The sequence below is a fragment of the Heloderma suspectum genome, chromosome 1 (genome assembly GCF_057233095.1).
Source record: "Heloderma suspectum isolate Gila_16-S chromosome 1, 16-S_ref, whole genome shotgun sequence".
Lineage (NCBI taxonomy): Eukaryota > Metazoa > Chordata > Lepidosauria > Squamata > Helodermatidae > Heloderma > Heloderma suspectum.
Genome location: NC_139458.1, coordinates 98,691,868 through 98,705,353, shown reverse-complemented (window position 1 = coordinate 98,705,353; position 13,486 = coordinate 98,691,868). Strand labels below are relative to the sequence as shown.

Below are 13,486 nucleotides of genomic sequence, written 5' to 3'. Positions count from 1 at the left end.
AGGAAAGATCCGAATGTCCCTGATAGCCATGATAGTGCAGTCACTGAACTTGAGACGGACATCCTAGAGAGTGAAGTCAAGTGGGCCTTAGGAAGCATTACTAACAACAAAGCTAGCGGAGATGACAGTATTCCAGCTGAGCTATTTAAAATCCTAAAAGATGATGCTGTTAAAGTGCTGCATTCAATATGCCAACAAATCTGGAACACTCAACAGTGGCCACAAGACTGGAAAAGGTTAGTTTACATTCCAATTCCAAAGAAGGGCAATGCCAGTGTTCAAACTACCGCACAATTGCGCTCATTTCACATGCCAGCAAGGTGATGCTCAAAATCCTACAAGCTAGGCTTCAACTCTCTGGAAAAGACCCTGATGCTGGGAAAGACTGAAGGCAAAAGGAGAAGGGGACAACAGAGGATGAGATGGCTAGATAGCATCACCGATGCAATGAATATGAACTTGAGCACACTCCGGGAGAGAGCGCAGGACAGGAAGGCCTGGCGTGCTATGGTCCATGGGGTCACGAAGCGTCGGACACGACTGAATGACTGAACAACAACAACAAAGCTGATTTTTATGAAAAGGACATCTAACAAATACTTGGAAAAGACAGATTCTCTTTAATATGCAATAGACTAATGGTCATCCCAAATTTTATTAAATACACCACACACACTACACTAACATTTATCTTTCACTGAAATAAAAATGCTTCCAGCGTTCCCCCAGATTTCTACTGCTATCAGCAGGATTATATTGAAGTCAGCTTTTTATAATGAAGAGAACAATTTCAAATAAAAATAATATTCCTCTGTTGTAGGTCATTAAAAGGGCTCGATAAGAAAGATTTACAGCATAGTTTTATGATCAAGTCAATGTCAGGATTGGGGCACATCCAAGACAGACAAACAATGCAGTTAAGGAAATGAACCAACTAGTAACCAGCTAGTCAGAAAAAGCTAAAATGCTTGGATTTCAAAATTGAAGTTTGCTAGTCCTTATGAACGAGACAGGATTTCAAAATTGAAGTTTGCTAGTCCTTAGGAACGAGACATATGGGCACACTGGTAAGGAGGCTTGTGTTTCTTTGTTAAGTGTTAATCTTGATACTATACCTTGTTTTCTGCAATTCAAACTATGAAGGAAACATCAGCGTTTCAGAGGAATATACTTCCTGTCACTGAATTTGAATTAGAACAACTGCTTGTTTATTTAAATGACAATATATAATGAGAAATATCCATGGGGATATTAAATGCGAGGAGACTTAGAGATAAATGTATCCCAAGGGACAATATGCAGAACAATGAATGTTAGGTTTCTGCATAGATAGTGTATGTTTGTTTAGATTGTACGGGAAAAGTCTCAAGTAATTAAGAAGAGTTAACAATGACCTTGTCCAGGGGGCAGATGTTTTTTATGCTGTGGTTTATTCACAGGCTCACATGTAAGAGAAAAACCAGACAGGGGGTACATTTAGATAAGCAATGGCTAAGTGACAGTGACAATTCAGATGTGAATTACAAGGTTTTAATTACACCAAGGCATGCGGGTGACAGCAGAAATCACAAGCTTGAATGCTTCATCATTTCTTCGTAACACTACACTGTAATTAGAGCTACGTTCAGTTGCTTGGCCATTACAAAAAACAGAACAAAAAACACTTTTAAAATGCCAAGAAGTGCAACAATTCATATCAAAACATAATGCCTAAACTGCTAATGCTATTATAAAGTTGCTAATTATAGTGAAAATGAATACAACATTTTAAACAAAGAAGGGTGATGACACAATGTTGCTGTATACAAAATTGTTCATTGGGTTTCTATTCATTTGCAAGGAGATCTGTGCATAAAGAAATAATGTTCAGAAATAATGAACAGAGGACACTGGGCACTGGTAAAGCTTCTCTTCTAGAGGGATTTCAATTTCTGATAAATGATGGAGATGTGGTATTATGAAAGCTTGTTCATCTATGTTGTGGGGTTGCCATTGGCTGTACCATATTTGGATGGATGCTTTTCTCTATATTGGTATGGCTTGGGCTACAGTACAATCAATCAATTGCATTTATTCAGGCAATTGTAGAAAATTTCCCCTCTATTTGCAGGTTGTTTGAACCCAAACAATGTTGACTCTGTAGAAGCTTTCTTATGTCTAAAACGCTCATGTTGCTCCACTGGAAATCAAAGAGTTCCATTAATCACAATAATTCTATAGATCAGATTGATAAAAATATGGTCCCCTTTTTTAAATGTTTTACACTGCAGTAAGTAGTTCCTTCTTATTTATTTATTACATTTGTGCCCCATCTTTCCATAAAATGCTCAAGGTGACTAACAACAGTAAAATCCACAATAAAATAGTAACAACAATATTGTGAGCTACTTACTCTGTCCTCTACTTTATTTTCATATCAAAACAAAGATTACATACTGATTGCAAATTGATAAATTATTAATTTTTTTGTATTTCTATTATAAGGAAAGCTTAAATTAAGAGTAAAAAAGAAGAAAGAATTGATCCCACTGGGTTTTTGAAGAAGTAGAAGAATATAATACATTTTAACTGCCAAAAAGTGGGGATATGCATAAAACAACAACAATCCTCACAAGCCCTATGCACACATTACTAATATAAATAATGAGTAATCTGGCATTGAGCAGGGGGTTGGACTCGATGGTCTTGTAGGCCCCTTCGAACCCCACTATTCTATGATTCTATGAACAGGGTGAGCATAGCTATAAAAAGCCTAGTGAGTAAAAGGGGCAGTGGGGTTGCACATAGGGATGTTCAAGACTTTGGTTTATGCTCACATTCACTTTTCGCAACCCTGAACACAAGCATGGGGAGGAGACCATGTTCTCTGAAAATGTTCACAAATTCTCAAAAGCTTGTGTTTGAGAAATATTGATGAGAAAAAGTTCGCAATCGCGCAACTTTAAAAATGTGCCATTTTACGGGGAAATAGTTTATGGGGAAAATTTGTGCAAATTTAGAAATTTGCACAAATCTGAGGTTTGTGTAATTTTCAAATTTGATCATGTTCATTTTGTGCAATTTCCCTGTTTGCATAAAACAAACAGGGAATGCAAATGTGAGCGCAAATCGAAGAGAGACAAGCATCAAGCTGATGTACAGAGAATCTTGGAGATTTGAACATGGCTTGTCTGCCCATCCCTAGTTGTATCACTGCTCCCAAAGTCATGCTGCTTCTCTACCCTTGCTAAAAGGTAACAAACACAACAGTACCTAATCACTCTCTTCCAAGTTTTTACAAATGCTCAAAAAGCAAAAGTTGAGAACCCCAGAATGGCCTTATCCCAGCCATTCCACAAAATATAGTATCTAGGGATGGCGGAGAATTTCTCCCTGAAACTTCGGGGGGCCGAGCGCCAACGTGTTCGGCCCCCCGAAGAAGTTTCGGGGAGAAATTCTCCGCACCCCCCCCCACCCCGCACCCCCCCGGGACGGGACTTACCTTTCCCGAATGTCCCTCCCGGCGGCGGGTCCCGGCGGCGGTTCGTCGGGTCTTCGTCAGGGGCGAAGGCGGCAGCCGGTCTTTCAACCGGCCGCCGCTCCAATAAAAGTAAAAAACAAACAAAAACGCCCCCGTGATAGGCTACGTGACGATTAACGTAGCCTATCACGGCTAGATTTGCAAAGTCAGCCGTGATAGGCTACGTAAATCGTCACGTAGCCTATCACGGGTGACTTAAAAAAAAAAAAAGCACGTAGGGCTAATGGCGGCCCCCATAGGGAGCCGCCATTCACGTTCCTTTTTTGGTCGCTGTAGTCTACGTAAAGATTACGTAGACTACGGCGACCAAATAAGGAATGCGAATGGCGGCTCCCTATGGAGGCCGCCATTAGCGTACGCGCTTTTTTTTTTTTTTTTTAAGTCAGCCGTGATAGGCTATGTGACGATTTACGTAGCTTATCACGGCTGACTTTGCAGATCTAGCCGTGACAGGCTACATTAATCGTCACGTAGCCTATCACGGGGGCGTGTTTTTTTTTTAACTTTTTATTTCGCGGCCGGGCGAGGCGGAAAGCCTCCCCCCTGGCCTGAATTTCGGCTGGGCGAGGCAGGAAGCCTCCCTCCCGGCCTGAATTTCGGCCGGGCGAGGCGGGAAGCCTCCCCCCCTGGCCTGAACTTTGGGGGGAGAGCAGCGAAGCGCCTCCCCCCCACCACGAAAAGCTGCGAGACCAGGTAAGTGGCTTTCGTGCACTCCTACTAAGGGCGCAATCCTATGGCCACTAGTAAGCGGTTAGATGGCCATAGGATAGATTGGTTCTCAGGAACCGACCTCAGGGCCCATGCTCCGAGGTCAGTTCCCTGAGAACTGACCTCCACCCCCTCCTGCGCTGCCTTGTAGGCAGCGGGGAATGGCCCTGCACTCTGCGCTCAGAAGAGGAGCACAGAGCAGGAACGGGATGTTCCTGGGGGCGTGTCGGGGTGGGGAAGTCGGAAATGCCGGTAGAATACATCCTATGTGTTGTCCAACTGCTGCTTCCTGTGCTCCAAGTCCCACATGCAGGGTGGCTGAAGTGTCACGGTGGAAACTGAGCCAATAGAGCCCCAGAGCAGTTCTGATTCTGAGCAAGAACAGCAATCCATGGGAGAGGAGGTTGCTCATCTCTCACAAGCGCAGCAGCTGGAAGAGATTCTTCCTGCCAGCATTCCTGGGATAGATAGTGACCCTGGCAGTGAGAGAGCGCTGGAGGGGGGCTTGCTGGACACTCGGCGCAGACGCAGGGAGCGACGACAGATGGAGGGCGCATAAAGGAGGCTTACTGCTCATTTGGTGCGCAAACAATGGTTGCGTCCCGAGGACCTAAGGGAAAGAGGGAGGATCTCTCGCTAGCCCATAAGTCCAGGGTCTTCCCGTGGTTCTCCTTCAAACAGGGACCAACTGCCTTACCTGGAGCTTAGGCTACTCTGCTGTCTTTCCCCAGTGCTGTTCCTTGCTTTGTCGCTAGTGATTAGTATCTGAAAGAGTCATAAAGTAATAAAGGAATAAAGTCTCGGAAAGAATTCCTTGTTGTCTGTGTCCTGAGTTGGCGGGGGCTGCAAGAGGCAGCTAGGCTGCTCCTGACATGAAGTGTGGAAGGGACGATCCCCTCTGCACTTCTCCTGCCCTACATTGGATAGGTGGTTGCCTCTGAGTTCAGAGGAGGCTGCCTGCCCCAACAGGACTGCACCCTAACAAGCTTTCACTGATCTTGTATCAACAGGCAGTCTCATTCCATATGAAATCACTTGAAAATGCAGTAATGATACAAATTTTGAAAAATCAAGAGTGTGAGGATAGAGGAAAATCACACTTCACAGGACTAATTACAGGTATTTCGTGATTTAAAACTAAACAAGATCCTTCATTCTGTATACACAGTATTCACAAACAGGATGATGCACCTTCTCCAACCCGGTGCCCTGCAGTCAGCCACGCCGGCTAGAGGGATGATGGAAATAGTAGTTCACCAGGTTGGGAAATGCTATCCAACCACTGAATATTATAGTACCTGAAGAAGTTATCAGTCTTTCTCACTAGGTGGCAGCAACATCTCAGGAAGGTACATATTTTACTTTCCTCTGCATTTCATCTTTCTACATATGGCCACTAGCTGAGGACAGTACCTGACTTTACCTGAACATCCAATGAAAGATACTTTCTTGTCTTGATTAGCTTCAGTAGCTAACAACCGTTTAATCTAATCCCTTCTTTTAAAGGACTGGAGGAATGAAAGAGTCATTTTCCTGCTGTCTTTCACATTAGTACCTTTCATTCAAGAAGCTCAGCGGAGTTCACATGGCAAGTTCTCACAACATTCATGGGATAATGTAAATTAGGACAGTGACTAGTCCAAAGTCACCCGGTGAGTTTCATGGCTGACAACTGAGCAGGGATTAAAGCCTGGTGCTGTAATCCTATGTATAATTCACCTGTGAGCAGGTCTTCTGAGTAAGCATGCATTTATTATTTATTTATTACTCAAATTTATATACTGCATCAAAGCAGTGAACATAAAATGCAATGGAATCAGAACAACAATAAAGTATAACAACACAATACAAAATTGATCAGCAGTAAAACTGCACGCTCTACTGTGTGCTACAAACATACCTTCCTAGGTCACACTTCAGGGAAAGCCTGAGTGAAGAGATCAATTTTAAGAAGAGGTCTAAATGTCAGAACTGTGGGGGGCTGTCTAATGCCAATTGGCAAAGCGTTCCAGAGGGTGGGTGTTGCAATGCACCGTCCGAAGAGCTCCTGCCAGATACTCTGTCCACGGTATGTCATTGGTATTATTGTGCTGATGATTTGAAGCTCCCCCAACTATTACAAGAAAAAAGAAGCAAATCCCAAGTATGAAGAGCCAGATAATTACAGAACTCATTAATGAATTACATTAATTACAGTAATCATTAATGGGAAAGAAAACCTGGGCCTGATAACATTAGGGACGTAGGAAACGACCTTAGACAGATTCAGATGATTGGTCCATCTGGCCCAGTATCGTTGACGCTGACTGGCTGTGGCTCCACAGGGTTCCAGGCAGGAATTTTCCCAGCCCTACCTGGAGATGCCAGAGATCAAACCTGGAGCCTTCTGCATGCCAAGCAGGGGCTTTGTCACACTTAGCTATAGCCCCTCCCATTTTAGTAGACCAAAGCCATGAATATAGACTGCCTGGCTTTATGAGGAACAAACTAATCATTCCATAACCTTTAAATCTAGCTCTTGCTTTTAAATCAGTTTAAGCCTTTATGTTTTATCCTCTACTCTTTGTTTTTGATTGCAGTTTGGAGTTTTAATGCTGCCTCACATTTTATTGTATTACTCTATTTGGTTTTTTTAAAAAGCTGGTTTGCTTTTATTCTGTAAGCTGCCTGAAAACTTTTTGTTTTAGGGAAACCTACAAGGCGAGCTATTTTCATATACTCTTAAACTGTGATACAGCACAGTTTCTAAGGCACCAAGTCATGTTTTGAGTATCTGATCAAGTGGTTTAAGTTAGGTGAAAGGACCATTTTCAATAAGCATAATTCCACCTCTTAGGAAAATGCTGTATTTGGCATTCATAATGAGATGCCTTATTTTTCAGTACCATTTATAAAGCTACAGCATGTTTCCAGCTGTCAAGCCTGTATCCAATGATCCTTGAAATTAAATTTAAATCGTACCCTTCACCTTTGCTATGGAAAGTAGAGGAGAGGATAGGGTACATCATATACACCAACACTGGGGATGCCTTCACTGATTATTTTTTCTGTTCCTGTTAATCAAAAATATGTTTCTTCTTAGTAGCTTATTTTCAGCTCCCACTTCCCTTGGACTGATGCTGCCTTCTAAGCAACAAAGCAAACATTACATGGATGCCAGGGCAACAGGATTTTCATTGAAATTGTTTGTATGCATGCGTATGCATTGATGGGAAAGGTTACAGAACAACAAGGGGATTTGCTTCAATTATGCTGAACAAGGAATATATATTTCATGGCTGCAGCCAGCTGGTTTCAAAGAGCAAATGCTATGCACATACCATTCAAGGCTTCACTTATCTTTTTCTCTAGAAGCAAAGTAGAACAATGGAACAAAACAGGGTTCAGAGATTCAGCAGGGCTAAGAGTAGGAATAATTCCTTCGCAGCCCTCCTTGAATGTCATCTATAAAGGAGGGTGCCCTTGCCCCTCCTTTGACAACAGGAACTAGATAGTAAACTCCAAATGTATGTAGCTCATACCCAGTGGCCCTGTTGTTCTGTCAAAACCACTTTGGGAGGTGACGATATGAAGCAGGTAAGCAGTGGGGAGAGGTGTTGAGGGGATGCTGAACTCTTTTCCCAGCCAGCACTGCTCTGCTTCAGCTGCCTCCAAAGCTGCTTTCCCTCATGGATCTCCCAACATATGCAAACATTTGTTTGGGCTTAGCATGGAGGTTCTTGGGGGGAATGATTTGGAATGAAGTACCATAATGGATCACAAGCAGAAGGAGCGAAGACAGTGCACTGTTCCAAAGTGCCCACAAAGCAGATGACATCCTTCAGCTGGGAAAGGGAGGACGCAACCGGTGGAAAAATCCTTGCCAATCTCTGATACAGTTGATCAGGCTCCGACCATGCAGCCAAACCCACCCATTGACTTCCTCCAATGGGAATGTATTGGGGATCATGGTTTCCTGGTTATTCAAGACAATCTTTCTCTGACTTTCAAGTATTTGTGGAGTCCCACCTGTTCTCTCCCACCACATGCAATGAATATAAAAATATCAATGTGAAATATGTGCATGTTCAGTCCAAGTGCACATACAAAATTTTATGTGTAGCATATTTTTTTGTCCTCTATTTAAGAAAATCTGGGGAAACTTTCTAATGAAACCAGGAGACCATCAGAACTCTACAGGATACAGGAACACATACAAAAGATCACATACACACACAAAGAAAACTCCCTGTGATTTCTATAAAAGTTCATCAGACCAAGAACTGTTTTATGGAAGGGCCTATGGGCACAATCCAGCCAAAGTTAAGCACGTTTATGGTTTACTTTGGTTGTGCCATGCCCCTATATTTACAGCATTTATAAAAAAAGAAAGAAAGATGGCCAGATAGATATTTAGCTTTTGAGAATAGTATATGGGACACAATAATAAATGCTTCAGTTCACTTACCTTTCTCATTGCTATTTGATAGAAGGGATGGTGGGCTTGTGGGTTTGGATTTATCATAGTTGTTAAAGCTCTGGCTGCGCCGGTTGTTGGCACTAACTGGACCACGAGTTTTTGCTTCGCTGCCTGCAGCTGAAACCCTCGTGGTAGGACCTGGAAGTCTGTTTTCAAGGTTAAAAAAAATAAAATAAGCAAACATGTTGCTCCCAAAACACATGCACAGATTCAAATTAAATTCATGTCAAATTTGGGGAGGGTTTACATCCCATAAAAGACAACTGGCCCAGAGTAGAGCTCCATGTGTGCTCTCATACTCATATGCAGCTCCAGTGCAAGGGTTTTTAATGGAGAAAGCAGCTCCAGTGCAAGGGTTTTCAATGGAGAAAGCAGCTCTCATCAGACAAAGATTGTACACATGGAACTGCTCACTCCACTGCAGTGAACTAATAAGCCTTTTCTTATGTATTGGAGTTCCCACATCATTGAGGAACTGCTTAATTAGGGAGCAACAAATTACTGAAAGGTAATCCAGAATGACTAGGCATCAAATTTCAATCTAGGTACTTGGCTAATTGTGAATATTGAAACATTCTGCTATAAGCAACCCCAATTTTAGCCTCCTTGAAAGGTCAAGCTCCTAGGCTTCATATCAGGTCTGAACATAGACAGTGTGCCTATTGCTTTAGCATCCAGACACCAATAAAAAAATTGTGTCTTCAAACTGAGCTTTGCTGAGTTCACTCTCTTACTTGTGGAAGAAAACATGCTTGAAACATTAGGTGGGGACACCTTTTCTGAATTGAATCTCACAGACTGGGCAATCAAAAGAAACAGTTACAGTGTCTGTATCTGGATACGTAGGTTGAAACATGGTGCATGAAGTCACATTGACTTCAGGTAGGCATAACTATGTGGTAGATTACACCCATAGGCTACAACCAAGAGCATCAAATCCTAAAACAAGCCCATTGACATGTATGCACATGAAATAAGCATGTGTCACACAACCCAGTAAGTCTTCAGAAACATAGACAATGCCCACTGCCAGTCTTTTAGCTAGTGCTATACCTGTATTACATCCCCAAAGTCCAGAGCACAGAATTGCCATTCAGGGCTCTAGATTTTAGCTATGCAGCATAATCTTAAACATCTTTAGTCAGACTGCCACTTTGATGTTTAAATGTTTAGCCAACATACATATTTATGAATCAAAATACACAGAATGCAATGAAACCAACAATGAAAAACAGTGTTCTAGACAGAACGTTGCAGACGTCTTTCAACATATTGTTATCTAGTGGTGTTCATTTTAAGGGTTAAAAATTGAAGCAGCTAACCTTTGGTACAATCTACCTAGAATGTCTCCTGCACCAGCCCATCATACAACTTCCATATAAGTCATATGAATCTCACAGTGGTTTGTGCAGAAGTTCCCTGTGGCTAGGGCCCTTCATGTAAAGTAGCAACTTATTCATATCTGTATTCTCAGGAGTTAAATTGGTTTACTGTTGTTTTACTTGCTTAATACAGAACTCAAAGTGCTTGAAGTAAACCCTAAAACCACTAAGTTCATGCCAATTGCAGTGTTTATTAGTATATAATTTCCTACTGACAGAATTCCTATCTGATCAGCAACATTACAAACCTTTGTTACTCCAAGGGCACCTTTAGGATTGGGGGTGGGGGAAGAGAGTTAACAGTGCTTTCTTCCCAACAAATTCATAACATAACCAGGGGAAATGGGGAGAGATGGGGAGAAGAACACGTAAGCGTTAGCAGATGCATGCACATGCTTTCAGAGTTTAGAGGTGGCAAGTTCAAGTACAACTCAATATATTCAGATCCCCATTACCGCTGACAACTAAAACATAGAATTAAATGGGGCTTGCTCTCTTGCATCCCCAAAGACAAACCCTTCTCAAATGCTTCTGAAGGAGAACCTACGAAATGACAGCAGGAGGAACACCAGAAAATTGCATTTGGCAGTCATCACAAATACACACACAGAGCCCTTGATACAGAAGCATCCCAAAGAAAGGCTACAATGGAAGAGTGAGGGGAAACCCAGGAGGAAAGCTAAGGAAAATGAATAACACTCTCTAACACTCTTCATGCTTTTGTGAAAGACCTGACATTGACAGGGCAAGAGCCTCCAAGCAGAACGCATGCTGGCTGAAAGGTAAAGAGAAACAGCTCTTGCATTGCATGGACTGAAGTTTAATCACCTTACACAGAGAGCCACACAGTGTATTTGTTCTAGTCCTTCTCTCCCTTCATTGCTTCTGGGGTACTTCAGGATACCTCCCTTATTACGATTTCTGATACGAAGTATCAAAACCAGATAAAGGGATCCTCCATTATGAGAACCCAGATATGGCTAGACTCAGAAGACAGGGTTGATTATGTGTCAGTAGATAAATATAAATACTTGTGTAGGAATTAAACAAGAGAATGTTCAGGCATTTCATTCTAAGCAAAAGAAAATATAGTATTTGTATCCATCTAATACAGCAATACTGTATAAGGGAGGGTTCCACTTTTAAAATGGCCTAAAATATTTTTGAATAAATAAATACCAAAGAACTGTCAATGAAAAAAAGTGTTGTGTTGACCATTCTCATATATCAATACAGTATGGACAGATTTTTTGTTAATTAAAAGAATACAAAATATTACCCAGTTTTGCTCAAAACAATCTCCCAAAGCATCCCATCATTCAATGTTTCACAGGAGAGAGAGAGAGAGAAAATAGAAAGATGCAGATATGAGGGAAAAATTAATTTTATCATAAGCAAAGATTAACAAAATATTTTTTAATATTTTACCCCAAACTCTGAAGCTATTGAAGCCTGATAAATTTGAACTTCCTGGTTTTCTAGACGTACAGTTATTCTTTTGAAGGCAATGACTGGCAGAGATTGGAGTGGAGTGGACAAAGAGGCATGCAAGTCAGTAACAACACTTAGAAGTTATGCTTGAAATTTGGCAGGCAAGTGTGCTGTGCAGTGTCCTCCAACCCCCATCCTTTTCTGCTGCATCATTTTTGGCAGGCGGAAAAGTGCAAGTGAATAGAGTGTGAGGATGGGGGGGGGGGAGAAACAACAATCCACGCAAAGGGGACTCTCTTCCCAAAAGATTGTGCAAGAACATGGTTGTTTTCTCTGGAGGTCTTCTTGGTGGGTTGTTTCCAAATTGATCAGCAGTTCTAGAAACTGTCAGCCTTGTACATTCTTGACAAAAGCCTCAGTAAAAGACAGAGGGTCTCCTTGTAGGGGAAAGATAGAGGAAGGAGAAAAGCAGAAAAGGGGAAGGTGAATTTGATCGAGAAAAATGGACCACATGAAGTGCACACCCTGCCACTGGCGTCAATCAAATTTGCATCCATCCCTTCCACACCTGCATTTCAGGGGGGGGGTTAAGTTGAGGAGACTACACCTGCATCTCCCACATCTTGGCATTAAATACTGAGCATGAAGTTGTTGACTTACAAGGCTGAGGCAGGCATAGGTAAGAGAATCTAAATATAGATATATGTTTTGTTTTACTTTATTTATTATTACATTTATCTTCCACCTTTTTTCCTCTTGCAAGGAACCCACAGTCCCCCTCCTCTCCATTTCAACAACCCTGTGACAACCTCACAGGCTGAGAGTCAGTGACTGACCCAAAGTCACCCAGTAAACTTCATGGCCAAGTGGGGATGAGAACCTGGATCACTCAAATCCCAGTCCAAGACTCTAACCACTATGCCACATGGGAAATAATGAAGCTTGAGATGAAAGAAAGGACAGGGTACAGGGAACAAAATCTTGTTATTACCTGTACCAAAGAAAGAATGGAATACTGGGAGGTGAAAAACTAAATTGCAGAGCAAAAGTAATGCGTTACAGTTTGTTCACAAAAAGGGGTACAGTGGTGCCTTATATAATGCAGAGCTATAGGGGTATTCCTAATAAAGTACATAGGACAGCATGGGAAGAGTAAATTTCATCATAAGAAAATCTATGATAAATACTGCAGGTATTAATAAAAATTGGAACAGCATTTTGAAGTGCTGTGGTGAGATGCTCGTAGGAGTCAGAATGCTGTGTCTTAGAGGAGAACGAATGAACTGAAACACCTATTATTCATTCTCAGGGAGATTAGATATTCCCTGTTTCAGGAACAGAGATGACATCTACAGTGCTGCATTCCATCCTCTGACACAATAGACACGCTCACTACTCTTTATTGCCCTTGAGGAGGCTAGTTGGACTTTAGAAGCATCAGTGATAAACAGTAATTAGAAAGGAAGTTAAAGCATGGGGAAGGGGAGATTCCCCAAACCAATAATTTTACTTTGCAAAAATGAAAAATTCACAAGAATTACACTGTCATTTGAAACCCCTCCATGCATTAATTATGTGAAGGGAGCATCATGTGATTACCACAGAGCAGGCTGCACTGCTAGACATCCATGTGTTAGCATGCACATCTGGTTGTCATGATCCAGGGTTCCAATTCCCAGTTCTCAGGAATAGTCCTCTCAGCCCTAGAAGAGCTCCTGGGACAGCTCCCCTGCATCAGGAGAAGGTCACACTGCCATCCTCCAATTTTGAAAACTCCAGTTCTGAAGCCACCCCAGTTCTGAGAGCGGCGCCAAATGAAGAGCGCGGAAAGGAGGCGTAGCGCCCGGTTGGCGCTCAAAGAACGGTTGCGCCCAGAGGATCCAAGGGAAAAGGGGAGGGATTCTCCCTAGTCCTTATATTCAGGGGTCTGCCAGTAATTGTCTTTCAAACGGGGACCAACTGTTCCAACTTAGGGCATAGGAATGC

The 13,486-nt window shown here is 42.2% G+C and overlaps 1 protein-coding gene across 1 annotated transcript in view; it reads right to left on the bottom strand.

The window, feature by feature from the left end:
• NAV2 (neuron navigator 2) overlaps window positions 1–13,486 on the bottom strand; it is a 368,840-nt gene that overhangs the window by 204,722 nt on the left and 150,632 nt on the right. Inside the window, exon 7 of the mRNA XM_084852298.1 lies at window positions 8,676–8,833. Coding sequence (XP_084708424.1) covers window positions 8,676–8,833 — 158 coding nt within the window. The remainder of the gene's footprint in view (window positions 1–8,675; window positions 8,834–13,486) is intronic.